At 42.6% G+C, this 18,461-nt stretch overlaps 1 protein-coding gene across 7 annotated transcripts in view; it reads left to right on the plus strand.

Moving 5' to 3' along the window:
• TIAM2 (TIAM Rac1 associated GEF 2) overlaps positions 1–18,461 on the plus strand; it is a 329,759-nt gene that overhangs the window by 206,193 nt on the left and 105,105 nt on the right. For all 7 annotated transcript variants that reach the window (XM_075596950.1, XM_075596946.1, XM_075596949.1 and 4 more), the window contains 2 exons: positions 15,840–15,944; positions 17,670–17,748. In XM_075596950.1, coding sequence (XP_075453065.1) covers positions 15,840–15,944; positions 17,670–17,748 — 184 coding nt within the window. The remainder of the gene's footprint in view (positions 1–15,839; positions 15,945–17,669; positions 17,749–18,461) is intronic.

An 18,461-nucleotide genomic window follows, 5' to 3' on the forward strand; every position in this document is an offset into this window, starting at 1 on the left:
GCAGAGCAGTATGAGGAGCTTAAGGCCACGCTGAGTGTCACCAGTACATCGCTAAAGCCGGAGCCTAGATGCCAGGTGACTGTGTATGAGAAGGAGCGGGAAAAGGTCCAGAAACTGGAGCAAGAGATGGAGAAGCAGAGAGGCTGCTCAATTCCCACAAGTCAGTATGCCAAGGAGAAAGAGGCCTGGAAAACAGAAGCAGCAGCGATCCTTGCAACAAAATCTGCAGAGCAGCGGCGTATGATGAAGGATACGTGGAGGCAAACTCAGAGCGTTGAAGAAATGGAGGAGAATTGCAAGATGTATTCAAGAGACAGCAGTTTCTCGCTGAAGCACTAAACTTGCTGCAGGCCAGAAATGAAAAAAGGGAAACAGATTTAAATCGTGTTCTGAATCTGCTGGCAGATGTGGAATCGCAACTCAGCTCCAAAGAAACTGAACTGAACTAGCAGGTGCACTGAGTACAAAATGAAATGCAGAAGCACAGTTTCAAGACCTGAGGAAGGACCTGGAGTCTGAGTGTGCTGGCCACAAGATGGCAGAGAAACAAAAGCGTGACCTGAGCGAGGAGCTCGAGGCTCCGAAGACTGAGCAGGACGCTACGTTGGACTCTACTGCTGCCCAGCAGAAGTTTTCGCAGATGACGTTGGAGAAAAAGGTTACAAACCTAAGACAGACACTTGGGTCACTGAAGCAGTCCATGGAAAAGATGGTGGTAGAGTTAAAAAGGAATGAGGCTCCACAGAACAGTAATGCACAGGTGTCCCCACTACAGGATAAGGTATTTGCCTGGCCCAAGCGTCTGTATCCAACAGAAACTAATGCCCGTGAAGACAAGGGTACAGTGAGAGCTGGGGACACCGCTCAACTACAAAATGAGATTACAACTTTGAACCGCCTGAACAAGTTGTGCGTGCCTGTAAGCGTGACTGCAATGCGATTGCACTACCACAGTCTACTTCCACAAGGCATGAAATGGAGGGACCAAGTTGCGATGGAGTAGCACACTAAGAATCCAGTCGTAGTGCAGTGCCCAAAAAAACCAAAGTGGATTCCTTTCCAGGAGGGCAGCCGCTGCGAAGAGACAGTTGAGAATGTTGAGACAGTCAAGAATGGGACGGAAGTGTGTCCATGATCGTAGGACGAGAAAGACCTCACAGATTATCCAGCAACACTCCCACCGGAGCAAGTTAAGGAATCAAGAAAGAAAGGCCCAAACCTACGAGTCTGCTGACTGTAATAGAGAGACGCCATGGGGTGCACTTGGGGTTAATGAGAATCCTGCTCAAGTTGAAGTACTGAAGATAAATGGTGTGGAGCTGAACACAGAACTTGTGGTGAATAACCGGACTCTAGTCTCAAACGCTGAAGGTACGCTAATAGAGAAAGGTCCAAAAGCCATCACCGCTAAAGCAGAGTTACTATCTTCACAAGAGACTGCCAACCAGTAACTGGCGAGTGAACGCAATGAGCTGACCAAGGAGGTCAAGGCTCTTCTGCAGGGTAAGGGAGGTTCTGAGCACAAGAGGAAGACGACAGAGATGCATCTTCAGGATATGCAGATCAAGGTCACAGAGCGGCATAGAGTCCTAGCAGAGAGAGCTAACAGACAGCAGGATGCTCAGGAACCTTTGCAAAAAGTAACACGCCAAAAGCTGAGCTTCAACCCTAAACGCAAACCGGCACAAGACAAAGAGGTAGCGAAGTACCAGTCTGCAGGCCCAGAAGGCCTAGTACTTGCTTCGAAGGAAAAACTCTTCAACTGGAAGGCAAGGAAAAAGAAGAGATGGATGCCAGACATCTCTGAAAAAGAGGTTTGTGCACGGGAATAGTGCACGAGCCCCTTCACAGGACAATGTTTAGCTGGGGGGAGAGATATGTGATACCACCACTGTTCTCTAGGGGCTGGAATAGAGCAGCTATGGGACTTTTTCAACACACAGAGTTAATCTCCCTAGAGGACCCAGCAGCATCTGCTGCCTAATTGAGCAGACTAAACAAGGAAGTGTTTTAAAAGACAGACTGAAAGCTGCCATGCTGAGAGACTGTTTTCCCCAGAGAAGGGGGGAGATAGAAAGTGCTCCCCAGCTGTAGAAGAGACTGGCACAGTCCCCTAGACCCGCTGGACGGTGGTCGCATAGTCTGCTGGGACTGCCTGGGTCATTAATCCCAGGAAGCAGAAGGAAAGACGACAGACCGTGCTAAAGCGGGGCTGTCCTATCCTTAATATTGAATTTACAAAGGAGAGACTATCTGAGCTCTCATGGGGCCGAGCTCCCCTGTGAAGGAAGGACACGAGACCGCGCTGAGCAAAAAAACCTTTATTTCTGCGCACAGAGACTGTGTGTGTTAAACGTTATACTACCTATTTTGGGGTTGGAACCAGTTTAGCTGGCCATGCAGTTAGTGAGGGTTAAAGCTACGGTGTTGTTAGTTTTCCCTAAAGGGAATAGGTGTTATTTTTATGTGTTCTTTTGACTTAGAGGGACGGTGGGCCTGTTGGTGTATGATTTAACCCTGTAAATAAACCCACTGCATAGAGAAATACAATGTTTCTGGCCTTAATCTGGGACTAAAAGAGACTGCAACATGGTGTGCAACATTATATATATACAGTATATATATATACTGTATATATATAATGTCATGAGTTAAAATCGTGAAACGGAAATCAAGGGGGAAGGGGAGGAGGGTTTTTAGGGTAATCTCAGGTTGGGACCCATATGGAATAAACACCCCTAACCCCTCTGCAAGTCCTCCCGTAATTGATTCTCCTTCAAGGAACATATATCCAGATGTATGCAAAGGTATCCATGATGTAAAATAAAGCCCTGAAATAGTAGTTCCTGCAATGGCAGAGAGCCGGTATTACTCACGACACCCCCGTGGGCGTGCTTCTCCGATCAAGTAAACAAAGAGAGTCCAGCTTTTATAAAACGACTTAGTGTGTGAAATGCGTTAGAGTAGCCAGTACACATTGGCTGCTATGCTGTTTGTGGTCCACCAATCTGTTTTTAACCAGCAAGTTACTTTTTTTGGACCCTGCTTTTTCATTGAGAAGCTATGCTTTCTTCTTACCTGTGCTGCAGCTGAACTCTCTTCGTACCTTTTTTGTTCATATCACTAGGAATTTTTCCCTTTTTCATGGAAATACAGACTTACCGATGTAGCCAGACTCACTGTCCCCGGAGCCGTGGCAAAAAGAGCATATTGCCACCGCTCCGGAGAAGGTAGAAGACGCGGCAGATGTAACAGTGTCAGGCTACATCTATAGGTCGAAAGAGAACCTCAGCTGTTGAGAATGTTAGCTGAAAAGTGTACTTGAAATATAGCCTTAGATTGCGTAGATTTTGTGTAATCCGAAACAAAATGATTTGTAGAAACGTTGGGGCATTGTACAGTATAGCTCTTTAAAATTGATGGTTGCAGTAATTCTTGCGAGTATCTTTTAGGCAATAACGGTAGGGTATGTGTCTCTCAAAGATAAGTCAATATGAGATGAGGTTACTTCTTACAACAAGTCACATAGTTTAACCTTTGCTATATTGACATTGGGTGAGCTACTGTACTTGTTATATTTATCGCTACAGTTCTATAGAGGAAGGCAAACAAAAATCTCAGTGAAATATTTGACAATTATGCCTCATATAATTACTTCCTTACTCCAGTAAATGGCAATCTGATTTCTCCATGGGTTAAGGTTCTTCCCATCTTTTCATTTACTCTGCAGATATATTAGCTGCATTCCATTTTTTTTCTTTTAAAGATGTCTAACTTTTTCTTTAGGTATCTACTGTATGTGCCATCACAATCTCCATGGGTAGTAAATGCCACATAAAACCCCTCTTTCTTTACAATGTTTTGCAGACCCTTCTGGCACTGAAGCATTTTCATTAATCCAATACATATATTCTTTTTGTACTACTTTCACTTTGCCTTTGTACTTTCTTTTCCTCAGTCGGTATGAATTGCTCAACCACCAAAGCGTGTTCACATATATGTGTATGATGGCCATTTGAAGCTTAGCTTTAACACATAGATTTAAAATAGTTTGTACTGTACCTTCAGTTATGAAACATATTAATAATTAGTCAGAACTAGTGACATGGCTCCAAAATACAGTTGTACAGGTAGTAGCCTTAGATTTGTTTCTGTTGTGGGGAAACTGCGGGATTCCAGCCGTAGCTTCCTCCAGCAGCAGAGAATTCTTGCTGCGAGTGGTGATGCTGGGGGAACCGCAACTATTTGCTTCTAAAGCCGCAACTTCTGCAAAAGTTAAGCAGGCTACATCTTTACGTTGTCCACTAGCTCTTCTGTTTTATGATTATGACTTATATAATTGAATTAATATCATTGTCAAGTGCTCCAGCAGTTTGCAGTTACAGAGAAATATTGATGTAAATTAGATTTTGTGAGGCCTCTTAGCTACTCAGATGAGCCTATAATACATTCTATTGCAAGAAATAGTAAATAACTGCAGAGCAATCTCTGCAACTTTGCAATCCTGGCAAAGTTCTTGTCATAATTAAATATGATCCTTTATCTAGCACCTCTCCAAGAGGCCAATTGCATCGTTATTGCCTAATACTGTAATTCCAACTAACGTCAATGTAGTAACAAAGGAGGGAGAGGGAGTCGGTGATATTGTATTGTATTGTATGTCTTTATTTATATAGCGTCAAATGTGTACTCAGCGCTTCACAAAGAATACAGTACAGAGAATTATAATAATACATTAAGTGCAGCAAAATCAGACAATAGGAAAGGAAATCCCTGCCCGAAGAGCTTGCAATCTAAGAGGTATGGTGGGAGACTTACAGAGACAGCAGGTGAGAGGAATAAGTGCTGTAATAATGTATTTTATTGGACCAACAAGTAGTTGATATGTTACAAGCTTTCGAACTTCTCAGGGTCCTTCATCGGGTAGGACAGACATACAGAAACAAAATGATTATATACAGTGTAAGATTTGCAAACAGATATTCCTCTTAAAAACATTGTATGTAATAATTCAGTTTCTGTATTTCTGCCATATCCGATGAAGGACCCTGAGAGGTTAGAAAGCTTGTAACATATCAACTACTTGTTGGTCCAATAAAAGGTATCATACCACCAACTCCCTCTCTCCTTTGTTACTACATAGAAGAAAGGACCAACACGGCTACCCACCCTTCTTTGCTTAACTGAGGTCAATAGACATTTTTGGTAGATAACGAAGAAACGACCGATATATTGGATCTTGCCCCACGTGGAGTTTGGTTTCATGCTTTTTTGGAGTTTAGCTTTAAAAAGCTATTAAATATATTTTTGGACATTAAAAGCTAGACAAAGTATGACACACCTGAGTGTTTTCACTTTATAATAAATACTGTATACAGCATTATGCTTTGCAAGACTTAGGAAATAAATGGCACTTCTACCGTGGGTAAAAAAAAAAATTAGTTTAATTCCTTCAGCTCTCAATACGTGATCTTAGGCAAAGGACTAATGAAACATTCAAAACAATGTATTATTAGTATTAGCAGTAGTTGTGTCTGTATTACATCTGTGCAGTAATGTACTGTAGCAGCAACTGTTTCATTGTCTTAAACATGTTTCTTTTTCTGTCTTTTGTTTCTGTGCTTGAAAGTTTTTCATAAGCGGTCTGTAACGCTGACTCCTTTCTTCCTCGTTATTTTTCCTCACATTTTCTTTCTGCGCTGGTGAGTGTGAGGAATCTTCATTCTTTTTTTGCACAATATACTTTGTAGGTAGCACAGACCAGTTTTGCCATCACTGTACTGTAACACAACTGATTAATATGTTTGCGTGTAGCAATACATGCATTTGGATAAATAGAAGTCGGTTAAAGACTAAATGATTTAATCAGACACATGATGTTTGAAATTTAAAAATAATTGTAAATTGAGATGACAAATATGCGTTCAATTGTTTATCATAGCAAATGCAGAGTATACTGTACCATGTCCATTGCAGCCAATTGCTGAGGGCCTACTTCAGTACAGATCATAACGTTTTGTACGAGAGCTTTGGACTGAAAGCTGTTTAAATTAAATAGAACTCGATTTTTTTTAATTTGTTTTAATTGTCCAAGTAGAAGGGCTACTTCAGTCTAATCACACTAAGTATTTCTGTATTCTATTTTCTAAAAATAGGGAAGTTAGTTTGTGCTAGCATGTCATGCTGCACCAAGTTCTGTCTTTATATATACAGTGTGTGTGTGTGTGTGTGTGTGTGTGTGTGTGTGTGTGTGTGTGTGTGTGTGTGTGTGTGTGTGTGTGTGTGTGTGTGTGTGTGTGTGTGTGTGTGTGTGTGTGTTTTATTATATATTATTTATGTTTTATAAATGTGTGCTTACATTTATATATATTTATATATTTCAAAGTGTTTTCTTAAAAATATTAATGATCGAATTAAATAAATGTATGTGATAATACTATGTGCATCTATATCTATACATCTGTCTACACATACATACACCCAGTAGCACTCCTTTTTATATGTATGTATGTATGTATGTATGTTTTGGGGTTTCTTTGAGCTTGCTGGGATTCTGTGTGTTTATTAACTTTGTCCAGCTGGTTTCAGCTGTATTGGAGGCTAGTGGCCCCTCTCCACACACCCCAATCACACAGTGCCAGCTCCAGCATTTCGGGGCCTGTTTTATCATCTTTCCACAATGGGATTTTCTACCCTTTGCTTAGCACCACCACCAGGTTCACAATGTCCCTCTCCCCTTTACCTATTATCTAAATCCAGCAGAAGACTATTTCATAAGTTAAAGAGTTTGTCCCACGTAGGACCAAAGTCATCTAATGATACTGATCCCCAATAAGTTAAAGTACCAGGTTCATGAAAGCAGAAAAGAGAAGCTGACACTGGAGTATTGGAGTGCTCAGGAAAGACGGTAAACCCCCCCTGGTGATGAGTGTGTGTGTGTGTGTGTGTGTGTGTGTGTGTGTGTGTGTGTGTGTGTGTGTGTGTGTGTGTGTGTGTGTGTGTGTGTGTGTGTGTGTGTGTGTGTGTGTGTGTGTGTGTGTGTGTGTGTGTGTGTCAAGGCATGACAAAATTTTGCAGGTCCTAACACTATCTGATTAAAATTCTTATCTACCTCTATAATTAGAAGAAGAATGATCACATTGGATCTGTCCAAACCAGCAACATGAAAAATACGTGCTTACTTGGAAAGCGGGGAGGGGCAAGCTTGTATGTATGTGTATATATATATATTGGATATGATGTTAGGTTGAATAATACAGGATTTTTGATATTCATTTGGAGTGCTGCCTCTGATATTCGTCCACGTGCGGTATCGTATTGCCTATTTATTTGTACAGGATTTGCACCCAATTTTTCTATTCAGACGGAGTGCCTATGGTTCTTTATTACCTGCTATATATATATATATATATATATATATATATATATATATATATATATTAGAAAAAAGAAAAGAGAAAAAGCGCCCGCGGGCGCTTTTTCTCTTTTCTTTTTTCTAATAGGTACTATGGGAACTTGGTGAACCCAAGAAGAAGCAGCCTGGACCTTTGTTTTATTTATTTACTCATGGACTTCATTTGGACTTAAGTATCAATTTTTATAGTTCTATTTTTGTATTTTTATGCTAATTTTTATGTTCAACAGATTATTTGTATCTTTTATATATTTTTGCACATTTTTTTTATCATTTTTTATTTGATTTATGTTGTTTTTTTATATATATCAATCATCAATTAGTAAATTAGGCACTAGTTGGTTCATGCAAACATCATAATCATTATTGATATTTGGTGCAACATTTTGGCACACGTCACCGGAGTGGCAGCAATTTGGGTGTACTGGAAAAAGGGGCGCTGTCTTTACAACTGTCCCTATATATATATATATATATATATATATATATATATATATATATATATATATATATATATATATATATATATGTGTGTGTGTGTGTGTGTGTGTGTGTGTGTGTGTGTGTGTGTATATATGTGTCAAAAGGAGTGCTACTGAGCGTGGCCAAATGTATACAACAAAAGACAGAAAAGCCCAATGTGACAGCCCATTGTGGATAGATGATAAAACAGGCCCTGAAATGCTAGAGCTGGCCCTGTGTGATTGGTGTGTGAATATATATATATATATATTGTGACAAACAGCTTACTCCGGGGCTCCGCCGTTTGTCCGGGACTGTTAGAACACGGTCTTTTAGGGTAGGTTAAATGATGAGGCGTCACGTACTGTTCCTTTAAACAGGCTATGCCTGGTTTATTCCGTCCCAGGCACTGAGACTACCACAGTGCATACAACAGAAATGCATCAAAACAAAAAGCTGCTCACCTGAGCGATAACTTAACTTAGATTTTCCCTAACTCAGGGTGGAAGTGGCTTTTCCACTTCCAACAACAAAACAAGGTACTTTTCAGTTTTAGACAAAAAAGGAACAGAAACATTTAACCTGTTTGGGGAGAGGCTTTTTCCCCTCTCTGCTTCCAGCAGCCTTCCTGTCTCCAGGCTCTTGGGAAGAGGGGAGAGGAAACAGGAAATCAGTCTTACATACCTGATTTCTAATTAGCATGACACAGGTGACAGAAATCAGGCAGCAGACAAACTCTGGTCTGGATCTCTCATCCCTCAGTTCCAGCGCTTGCCAAACTGTGGGATGGAGTGCATGTATTATAAGGCTGCACTCCCAGGCCAAACAGGATAGAAACTGTTCAGTATCCTGGGAGCCCTATATATGGAATTTATTACCATCCCCTGGTTTCTGTCACAATATATATATAGCTATATTAGCACACACAATCCCAGCAAGCTCAAACGCCCACACCCACCTAATCTTGACTATATGTAATGTCAGAAAGAGTGCCGCTTGGCTGTGGCAATTGAATATAACAAACGACAGGGGGTGCCCAGTGCTACATCCAAATGACAAAACATACATGGTAATAATTACAAAAAGTAATGCTTCAGTACTAATAATAATGCTAAAAATAATAATAATAATAAAATATGTTTTTTTAGTTAGATATTTTGGCCAAAGCTTCATAAGCTTGCACACCAAATCGTCAAAGTAAACCATAATAAATGCAAGTCCTACACTTCACTGCATACTGTTCCCTATACCTCTGTATGAGGGGGAAGAATCATTATAGATTCCTTACCTGCAGCAAGATGAGTAGATCCACCATTAAAAAGGGGAAGGTGACATGAGCTCTGGGGGAGGTGCCACAACCTCCATACAACTGATTCCAGTCAGAAATAAATTAGCACACACAATCCCAGCAAGCTCAAACGCCCACACCCACCTAATCTTGACTATATGTAATGTCAAATCGAGTGCCACTGGGCTGTGGCACAGGAAAGACCGTAAACCCCCCCCTGGTGATGAGTGTGTGTGTGTGTGTGTGTGTGTGTGTGTGTGTGTGTGTGTGTGTGTGTGTGTGTGTGTGTGTGTGTGTGTGTGTGTGTGTGTGTGTGTGTGTGTGTGTGTGTGACAAAAGACAGAAAAGCCCAAAGCTACATCCAATATAACAAAAATACACAGTGAAATACCTATATATCTCATGGAAAGGGTTATTTTAGTTAAACCCTTTGGCCAAAGCATTATAGGCCTGCAAGCCACATCAAGGCATGACAACATTTTGCAGGTCCTAACACTATCTGATTAAAATTCTTATCTACCTCTATAATTAGAAGAAGAATGATCACATTGGATCTGTCCAAACCAGCAACATGAAAAATACGTGCTTACTTGGAAAGCGGGGAGGGGTGAGCTTGTATGTATGTGTGTGTGTGTGTGTATATATATATATATATATATATATATATATATATATATGTTTGTGTGTGTGTATGTATGTGTCAAAAGGAGTGCTACCGAGCGTGGCCAAATATATACAACAAAAGACAGAAAAGCCCAATGTTACATCCCATTTTGGATAGATGATAAAACAGGCCCTGAAATGCTAGAGCTGGCCCTGTGTGATTGGTGTGTGTGTGAATATATATATATATATATATATATATATATATATGTATTGTGACAAACGGCTTACTCCGGGGCTCCGCCGTCTGTCCGGGACTGTTAGAACACGGTCTTTTAGGGTAGGTTAAATGATGAGACGTCACGTACTGTTCCTTTAAACAGGCTATGCCTGGTTTATTCAGTCCCAGGCACTGAGACTGCCACAGTTTAAACAGAAAACAAAGCCAAACAAAAAGCTGCTCGTCTGAGCGATAACTTAAACTTAGATGTCCCTGACTCAGAGTTGGAAGTGGCTTGTCCACTTCCACCAACAAAATAAGTACCTTTGCAGTCTTTAGACAAACTAACAGAATGAATGAAGCGATTTGGGAAAGAGGCTTTCTCACCCCTCTGCAGTTCAGCAGCCTTCCAGGCTCTTGGGCGGGGCTCAGAGGAAACAGGAAACAGGTCTTATATACCTGAACTCTAATCAGCATGACAGGTGACAGAAAACAGGCAGCAGACAAACTGTGGAATGGAGTGCCTGTACCACGAGGCTGCCCTGTTCAGCTTAGACAGGACAGAAACTGTTCAGTATCCTGGGAGCCCTGTATATGGAGTTTATTACCAACCCCTGGTTTCTGTCACATATCCTCCCCCCCAGCTCAGACCTCGAGGTGTGAGCGACCATGGATATTAGGGAGTGCATCCTTGACAACCCGTCGGCATTGCCATGTTTGTGCCCCGACCTGTGTTCCACAGAAAATTTAAAGGGCTGTAGGCTTAGGAACCACCTGGTCACCCTAGCGTTCTTCTCCCTATTTTGACACATCCAGGTAAGGGGTGCATGATCTGTGACCAATCGGAACTTTCTCCCCAACAGATAATACTTGAGTGTCTCTACAGCCCACTTTATTGCGAGACACTCTTTCTCGACTATGGAGTAATTTTTCTCCTGGGGATTTAGTTTCCTACTTAAATAAAGGATGGGGTGCTCCTCCCCTTGAGACTCCTGGGAGAGTACCGCCCCCAGCCCTACCTCAGATGCGTCGGTTTGGACTACGAATTCTTTGGAGAAGTCAGGTGTGACCAACACTGGTTGGGCACAGAGAGCTTCTTTCAGGCTTCTAAAGGCCTGTTCGGCTTCGGGGGACCACTTTACCATTAGCGGTCCTCTTGCTTTTGTGAGGTCGGTTAGTGGGGTTGCCTTAGTTGCAAAATTGGGAATAAACCTCCTATAGTAGCCAATTAACCCCAAAAAGGTCCTTACTTGTTTTTTTGTGACTGGCCTTGGCCAATTTTGTATCGCCTCTACTTTGAGTGTTTGTGGTTTGAGTAACCCTCTACCAATAGAATACCCCAGATACTTGGCCTCCTCCAGACCAATAGTGCATTTAGCGGGGTTAGCAGTTAGTCCAGCAGACCGAACTGCGTCGAGCACAGCTTGGACCTTTGGAAGGTGGGACTGCCAATCTTCACTATGGATTACCACATCATCCAGGTAGGCGGCAGCGTACCGAACATGTGGTTTTAAAATTTTATCCATCATTCTTTGGAATGTGGCGGGAGCTCCATGTAAGCCAAAAGGCAGCACCTTATATTGAAAGAGGCCGTCTGGGGTTGAGAAGGCTGTTTTTTCTTTTGCCCTTTCTGTGAGGGGAACCTGCCAGTACCCTTTTGTTAGGTCTAGGGTTGTGAGATATCGGGCTTTGCCCAGTCTCTCTACAAGTTCATCCACCCTGGGCATAGGATAAGTATCAAATTTTGACACCGCGTTTAGTTTCCGGTAGTCATTACAAAACCTTGTTGTACCGTCTGGCTTTGGGACTAAAACTATAGGGCTGTTCCACCCACTTTGGGATTCCTCAATTACGCCTAGTTTTAGCATTTTTTTAACCTCTAAACTTATAGCCTCTCTCTTGGCCTCTGGGATTCGGTACGGTTTAAGGTTAACTCGGACCCCCGGTTCAGAGACTATGTCATGTTTAATTACGTTAGTTTTACCTGGCTGTGTAGAGAAGATTTCTTTGTTCCTTCTCACTAAACTCTGGACCTCTCGTTTCTGATGCACGGACAGTGTTTCAGCTATGCTAACCTCTGGGTCAGTTTCTTGATTCTCTGACGGACCTGGGGGTACTAGGGTTAACAAGACCTCTCTATCTTTCCAGGGCTTGAGTAGGTTTATATGGTAAATTTGCTCAGGTTTCCTCCTACCTGGCTGCCTTACCCTATAATTTACTTCTCCCACTCTTTCCAAGACCTCATATGGCCCATGCCATTTAGCAAGGAATTTACTCTCCACGGTGGGAACCAGAACTAGTACCCTATCACCTGGAAAAAAAATTCTGACCCTAGCACCCTTATTATACGTATTCCTTTGTGCTTCTTGAGCTTTCTCCATGTGTTCCCTCACTATGGGTAGGACTGCAGCAATGCGGTCCTGCATTTGGGCAACATGCTCTATTACACTTCTGTAAGGGGTAACCTCGTGTTCCCAAGTTTCTTTGGCTATATCCAGTAAGCCCCTTGGATGTCGGCCATACAATAGTTCAAACGGGGAGAAGCCTGTGGATGACTGGGGAACTTCCCTAATGGCAAATAACAGGTATGGTAACAAACAGTCCCAGTTTTTCCCATCCTTATCGACCGCCCGGCGTAACATGCTCTTTAAGGTTTTATTGAACCTTTCCACTAAACCATCTGTTTGTGGATGATAGACTGAGGTTCTGAGATGCTTGATTTTTAGGAGTTTACATAGCTCTTTTGTTACTTGGGACATAAATGGTGTTCCCTGGTCAGATAAGATCTCTTTAGGAATTCCGACCCGGGAAAACAGAAGTACTAACTCTTTTGCTATGTTTTTAGCAGAGGTGCTACGTAGGGGAACTGCCTCCGGATATCGGGTAGCATAATCTAATATTACCAATATATGCTGATGTCCCCTAGCAGACTTTATTAGGGGTCCTACTAGATCCATAGCAATCCGGTCAAATGGTACCTCTATTATGGGAAGGGGTACCAATGGGCTGCGGTATGCTTTGAACGGGGCGGTGATCTGACATTCTGGGCATGAGGAACAATAGTTTGTAATTTCTGCCAGAACCCCAGGCCAATAAAAGCTTCGGAGAACCTTTTCTTTTGTCTTTTCCACCCCTAGGTGTCCCCCCAATGGATGACTATGTGCGAGGTGTAATACTACGTTACGGAATGTCCGTGGTACCAACAATTGTTTAGTTGTAACTGATTTTCTTTTATCAACCCGATATACTAGGTCGTTCTCTACCTCGAAGTAGGGGTAAGCAAGTGACCTATCTGGTTGGCCATGAGTACTATTCTGGTCCCGTATATTTCCCCTTGCTACCGCTAATGTGGGGTCCTCCCACTGGGCCTTCTTAAAACTCCCAGGACTGACCTCTAGGTCAGCGAGGGTCTTATCCTGTACTGGGGTGGTAAGTGCCTGATCAACATCTTGATTTGGGGTATTCCCTACCAAAGTAGTGATGGGGAAGGGAATTTCACAGCACTCCTCCTTTTCCCCCTTCTTATTTGGGCCCTCGTCAACCTCCATTTCTGAAAAAGGGAAAGGATTTGTTTCTTCTAACACTTCGTTATGGTCTGCTATTGAACTCTGGGCGCTATTCTGAGCTGGGGACCACATTTTTAGAAAATGGGGAAAGTCGGTCCCTATTAACACATCATGTGCCAGTTTGGGTACAACACCCACCTTGAAATCTAAAGAACCAAATTCTGTTTCAAAAAAAACATCAACAGTGGAATATTCATGATTATCCCCATGTATACAACAAATTGCCACTCTTTGTGAACTGTTTACCTGTTTCTTCTTAATGGGCAATAGGTATTCGGACACTAGTGTGACCATACTCCCAGAGTCAAGAAGTGCCCGAACCCTCTTACCATTAACCTTTACAAATGCCCACAGATGGTTATTCAAGGGGTCCTCTGGGCTAGGGCCCATACATTGGGACAACAGCGAATAAGGTTCCACGCTGTTGCATTGCATGGGCTCATCATTTAGTGGGCAGATTTTTGCTGTGTGGCCCCTCTCATGACAATTTACACATTTAGGTACATAGTCTGTGTCCCACTTAGAGCCTTTTCCCGGCTCCCCATGTTGGCTATTGCCCTTAGTGTGCGAACCACTGTTGCTGGAGCGGCGTGAAGGTGGTTGCCGCTCTTCAGCGCCCCTTAACCCCGGTACCCTTTTACCGTCTCTGGAAGAGTCCTGGAACCTCGGATAGTGGGGTTGCTCCACGACTGTGGGTTGCGGGTGCTCTTCTGCTGCACTGTACCTTTCTACAAGGGCCACAAGCTCATCCGCATTGTGGGGGTCACTCCGACTGACCCAACGGCGTAAGGCAGAGGGAAGTTTCCTCAAGAACTGGTCCATGACCAACCGTTCCACGATGTGGCTTGCTGAGTTGATCTCGGGTTGTAGCCACTTCCGGGCGAGGTGGATGAGGTCATACATCTGGCTTCGGGTGGCTTTATCCATCGTGAAGGACCATGCGTGAAACCTTTGGGCACGAACAGCCGTGGTTACGCCGAGGCGGGCGAGGATCTCGAACTTCAATTTTGCATAGACGTTAGCTTCGGCGGGCTCTAGATCAAAGTAAGCCTTCTGGGGTTCGCCGCTTAGGAAGGGTGCGATTAGACCAGCCCACTCAGCTTCTGGCCATCCCTCTCTCTGTGCCGTGCGTTCAAACGTGAGAAGATAGGCTTCCACATCATCCGAGGGTCCCATCTTCTGAAGGTAGTGGCTTGCCCTGGTCATTTTCGGAACTGGGGCTGCCTCTGCCAGTGGAAGGTTACTGATAGTCCCCCTCAGGATCTCGAGTTCCTGCTGTAAGCCCTGAGCGAACCGCTTTTGCTCCTCTCTCAGCAGGCGGTTTGTCTCTTGCTGGTTTGCATTAGTCTCTTGCTGGGCTATTAACAGCTGTCGCTGGGTTTCACTCGCCTGTTGCTGGGCTTCATTCGCGTCTTTCTGGACAGCGACATTGCGTACCAGCGCACTCACCACGTCTTCCATCTTGTTTGGAGAGAGAGAAAAAAAAAACCTTTTTTTTTTTTTTTTTTTTTTTAAAGTTCTTTAACCCCCAGACCTTTCAGTGTTCTGCCCGCATTCTCCACCATATGTGACAAACGGCTTACTCCGGGGCTCCGCCGTCTGTCCGGGACTGTTAGAACACGGTCTTTTAGGGTAGGTTAAATGATGAGACGTCACGTACTGTTCCTTTAAACAGGCTATGCCTGGTTTATTCAGTCCCAGGCACTGAGACTGCCACAGTTTAAACAGAAAACAAAGCCAAACAAAAAGCTGCTCGTCTGAGCGATAACTTAAACTTAGATGTCCCTGACTCAGAGTTGGAAGTGGCTTGTCCACTTCCACCAACAAAATAAGTACCTTTGCAGTCTTTAGACAAACTAACAGAATGAATGAAGCGATTTGGGAAAGAGGCTTTCTCACCCCTCTGCAGTTCAGCAGCCTTCCAGGCTCTTGGGCGGGGCTCAGAGGAAACAGGAAACAGGTCTTATATACCTGAACTCTAATCAGCATGACAGGTGACAGAAAACAGGCAGCAGACAAACTGTGGAATGGAGTGCCTGTACCACGAGGCTGCCCTGTTCAGCTTAGACAGGACAGAAACTGTTCAGTATCCTGGGAGCCCTGTATATGGAGTTTATTACCAACCCCTGGTTTCTGTCACAGTATATATATATATATATATATATATATATATATATATATATATATATATATGTATATATATACATACATACATACACACACACACTATCAAAAATATATAGTCTGGCAATTTCTGATTTTCATTTGTCAACTTTTTCACGGTAGGTCCGACAATTGGAACCTGGACATTTTGGGCTGCAGCTCCGAAGACATGTGGATGATAATGTTGCATATTATGTTCCTTCCCCAGTGGACTACATGCAAGATCAGGTAACACCTACAGAAATATTTCTGGTTTGGTCACTCTTTAAGTAATACAATTATTATTATGTTTAAGATAGAGAGCCATATTTACTTAGCAGTTCTATTCCATAAGACACCTTACAGCCTATTGACATCAATGGGCTGTGAGGTTTCTTCCAGCTGTGAAAAGTGCTTTATGGAAGGAGACTGCTAATTAAATATGACCCAAGTGTGTTCTGGCACAGGAAGATGTATTAAGGTGTAGCACTGCTTAGTTAATCTGACTGTTCACCTCCGTTTTTAGTGGAAACAACATCTTTCTCTCTAAGCTTTTAGGAGTAAAGGTTAATTGTAAGGATCCCAAGACTTTAAAACATCTTGCCGGTATTTATCCTTTACTAAGGCTAAGGCCCTGGATTGTAGGCGCATCATTATGCCCTTCTCATTGCCTTCCCTTATTACTCATTTGTGCCTATCCTTCAACCCATTAGGCTATTTGCAACCACCACTTTCCCCTCCAACATTTTCTGTAATTTCCCAATAAGGGTAGATCTTGTTTTCTCGGGACACCTAAGAAAAAAAAGTTTCCTACATTTTGTATCTACCTTTATCATGTGTCCTTTGGACTCAAACACACATCTCAGTGTCACATACGGCACACCTGTGAGCACGTGACCTGCATAATGGACAAGGGTTAATACCCATCTCACAAGCTGGCCCACAGGTTCTTAAAATAAAAGGATAAAACAAACAGAAATCCCTGTACAGTACGTTACCATATGTCATAGGTTCTGTCCCAGAGAGGTCCCTGCAGTAGAAGAAAATTCACATGTTCTTTTCCCAAATTATTACATAATTTCCCAAAAAAAACCCATTGTTGAATTAAAACTCATAATTAAAAAGTAGGGCTTTCCCTCGCAGGCCACTACGTGGCCCAGAGGGCACGCCTCTCTTGGCAATATCCTTTCCTATCCTAAATGCTGAAAAAAACATTTTGTATTAGGCTGTGATGACTTGTTATATGCCTGTAATCCTGATTATTACCTAATAAAAATGTTTGAAAAAAAAAAAAAAAAGTAGGGCTTTATCTTCATTGAGAACACCATAAGCCCACCCTTTCGTAAATAAGCTACTTGGCTGTCATTTTTTATGATAAAAAGAAAAAAAACATTTCTCTAATACAGTACTTAAACAGACGCCACCTTCATCGTTATGACTGTGTCCTTCACATACACGCCTGCATATAATAATAATAATTTGACAGCCTAACGTCTATTATTGCATGAGAAACAGATATCTGTCTTTGGCACCCCTTAATCATGAAGAGTGTGGTATGATATGATTTGTCTTTTTGCAACAGCGACAAATAAGTCCTCCAACTAAGTGGTGACCTGTTTGTTACCTCTCTCTGTGATGCACAAGTGATAATTCAAGACTGTGTCAGTTTTCTTGGAGGCTGACAGCCCATGATCTGGCTATCATCTCCAGCCTTCTAAAATACACGCATGTCACTTTTAATGGGGTATAAGTGATAACCCCCTCACCCCTCCACTCCCCCCCCCCCCCAATTAAGCCATCTTTGTTGATCAGCACAGACATAGGAAGGGTCCTGACCTGTCAAACAAAATTTCTTATGTTTTTAACATAATTTCTAACAAACGTTAACCCCTGAAGTACAATACCATTATGTAATAATTGTAAAATATCCATTTATATGGTACAAGGAAATAACCAGGATGCTTTATTTTTCAGGTTTATGATGAAGTAGAAATAGTTCCTTTAGGCATTTACAATGTTCATCTTGTAAAGTCTGGAAGCGTAACTGATTTTGGTAAGTCCAATGTCAGTCCTTACATTTTTTTTAATGTATTTTCTTTTTGTTCAGCAGTGGTTCTCAAACCTATCCTGGGGATAGTGTTCTAAAGCAGATTTTAGACATGACTAGTGGATTTTTAAAATGTATTCTGAACATTTTCTAATACACTACACGCCAAGAAAACTCAGTACTAGAGCGCGTATAGGAACTTAGGGTGGACACCCATCCCAGATCTACAACCTGAAATGGTAAAATAGAGGGGGTAGAAGGTGATGGTGGTGGGAGAGGAGGGGGGGGTTTGAGAGCTGAACAGCTCTATTTTCGGCTCCAGGGAGCTCTATTTCCCAGGATACTTAACGGTGAAGTTACCGGTGTTACTTCCTTGTTTTTCCCAGGGATTTAAATGGCAACCCTGTAGGAAGCTGCAACAGATGATGTTGAAGCTTCTTATTGGCTTGTGTGACCAACATGATTTGAACAGCCATTTTGTTTTCCTGGAGGTCTTTCACACCGTTAAATTAATCATTAAGTATCTCGAGAGATAGTGTAACGGGTGCCCGCCACAAATTGGACTGGACCGTGAGGTCCGAGCTGGGGATATAGACACACCGACCTGAGGCCGCAAGATTGCGTCCAAAATGCAGAGTCGTAGTCGCGGGTAGCCAGGTCAGGGTTGGAGAGGGGAGGATCGTAGTATAACTTGCTGTGGTCGAGGATAGGAGATGATA

This window comes from Ascaphus truei, chromosome 4, assembly GCF_040206685.1.
Source record: "Ascaphus truei isolate aAscTru1 chromosome 4, aAscTru1.hap1, whole genome shotgun sequence".
Lineage (NCBI taxonomy): Eukaryota > Metazoa > Chordata > Amphibia > Anura > Ascaphidae > Ascaphus > Ascaphus truei.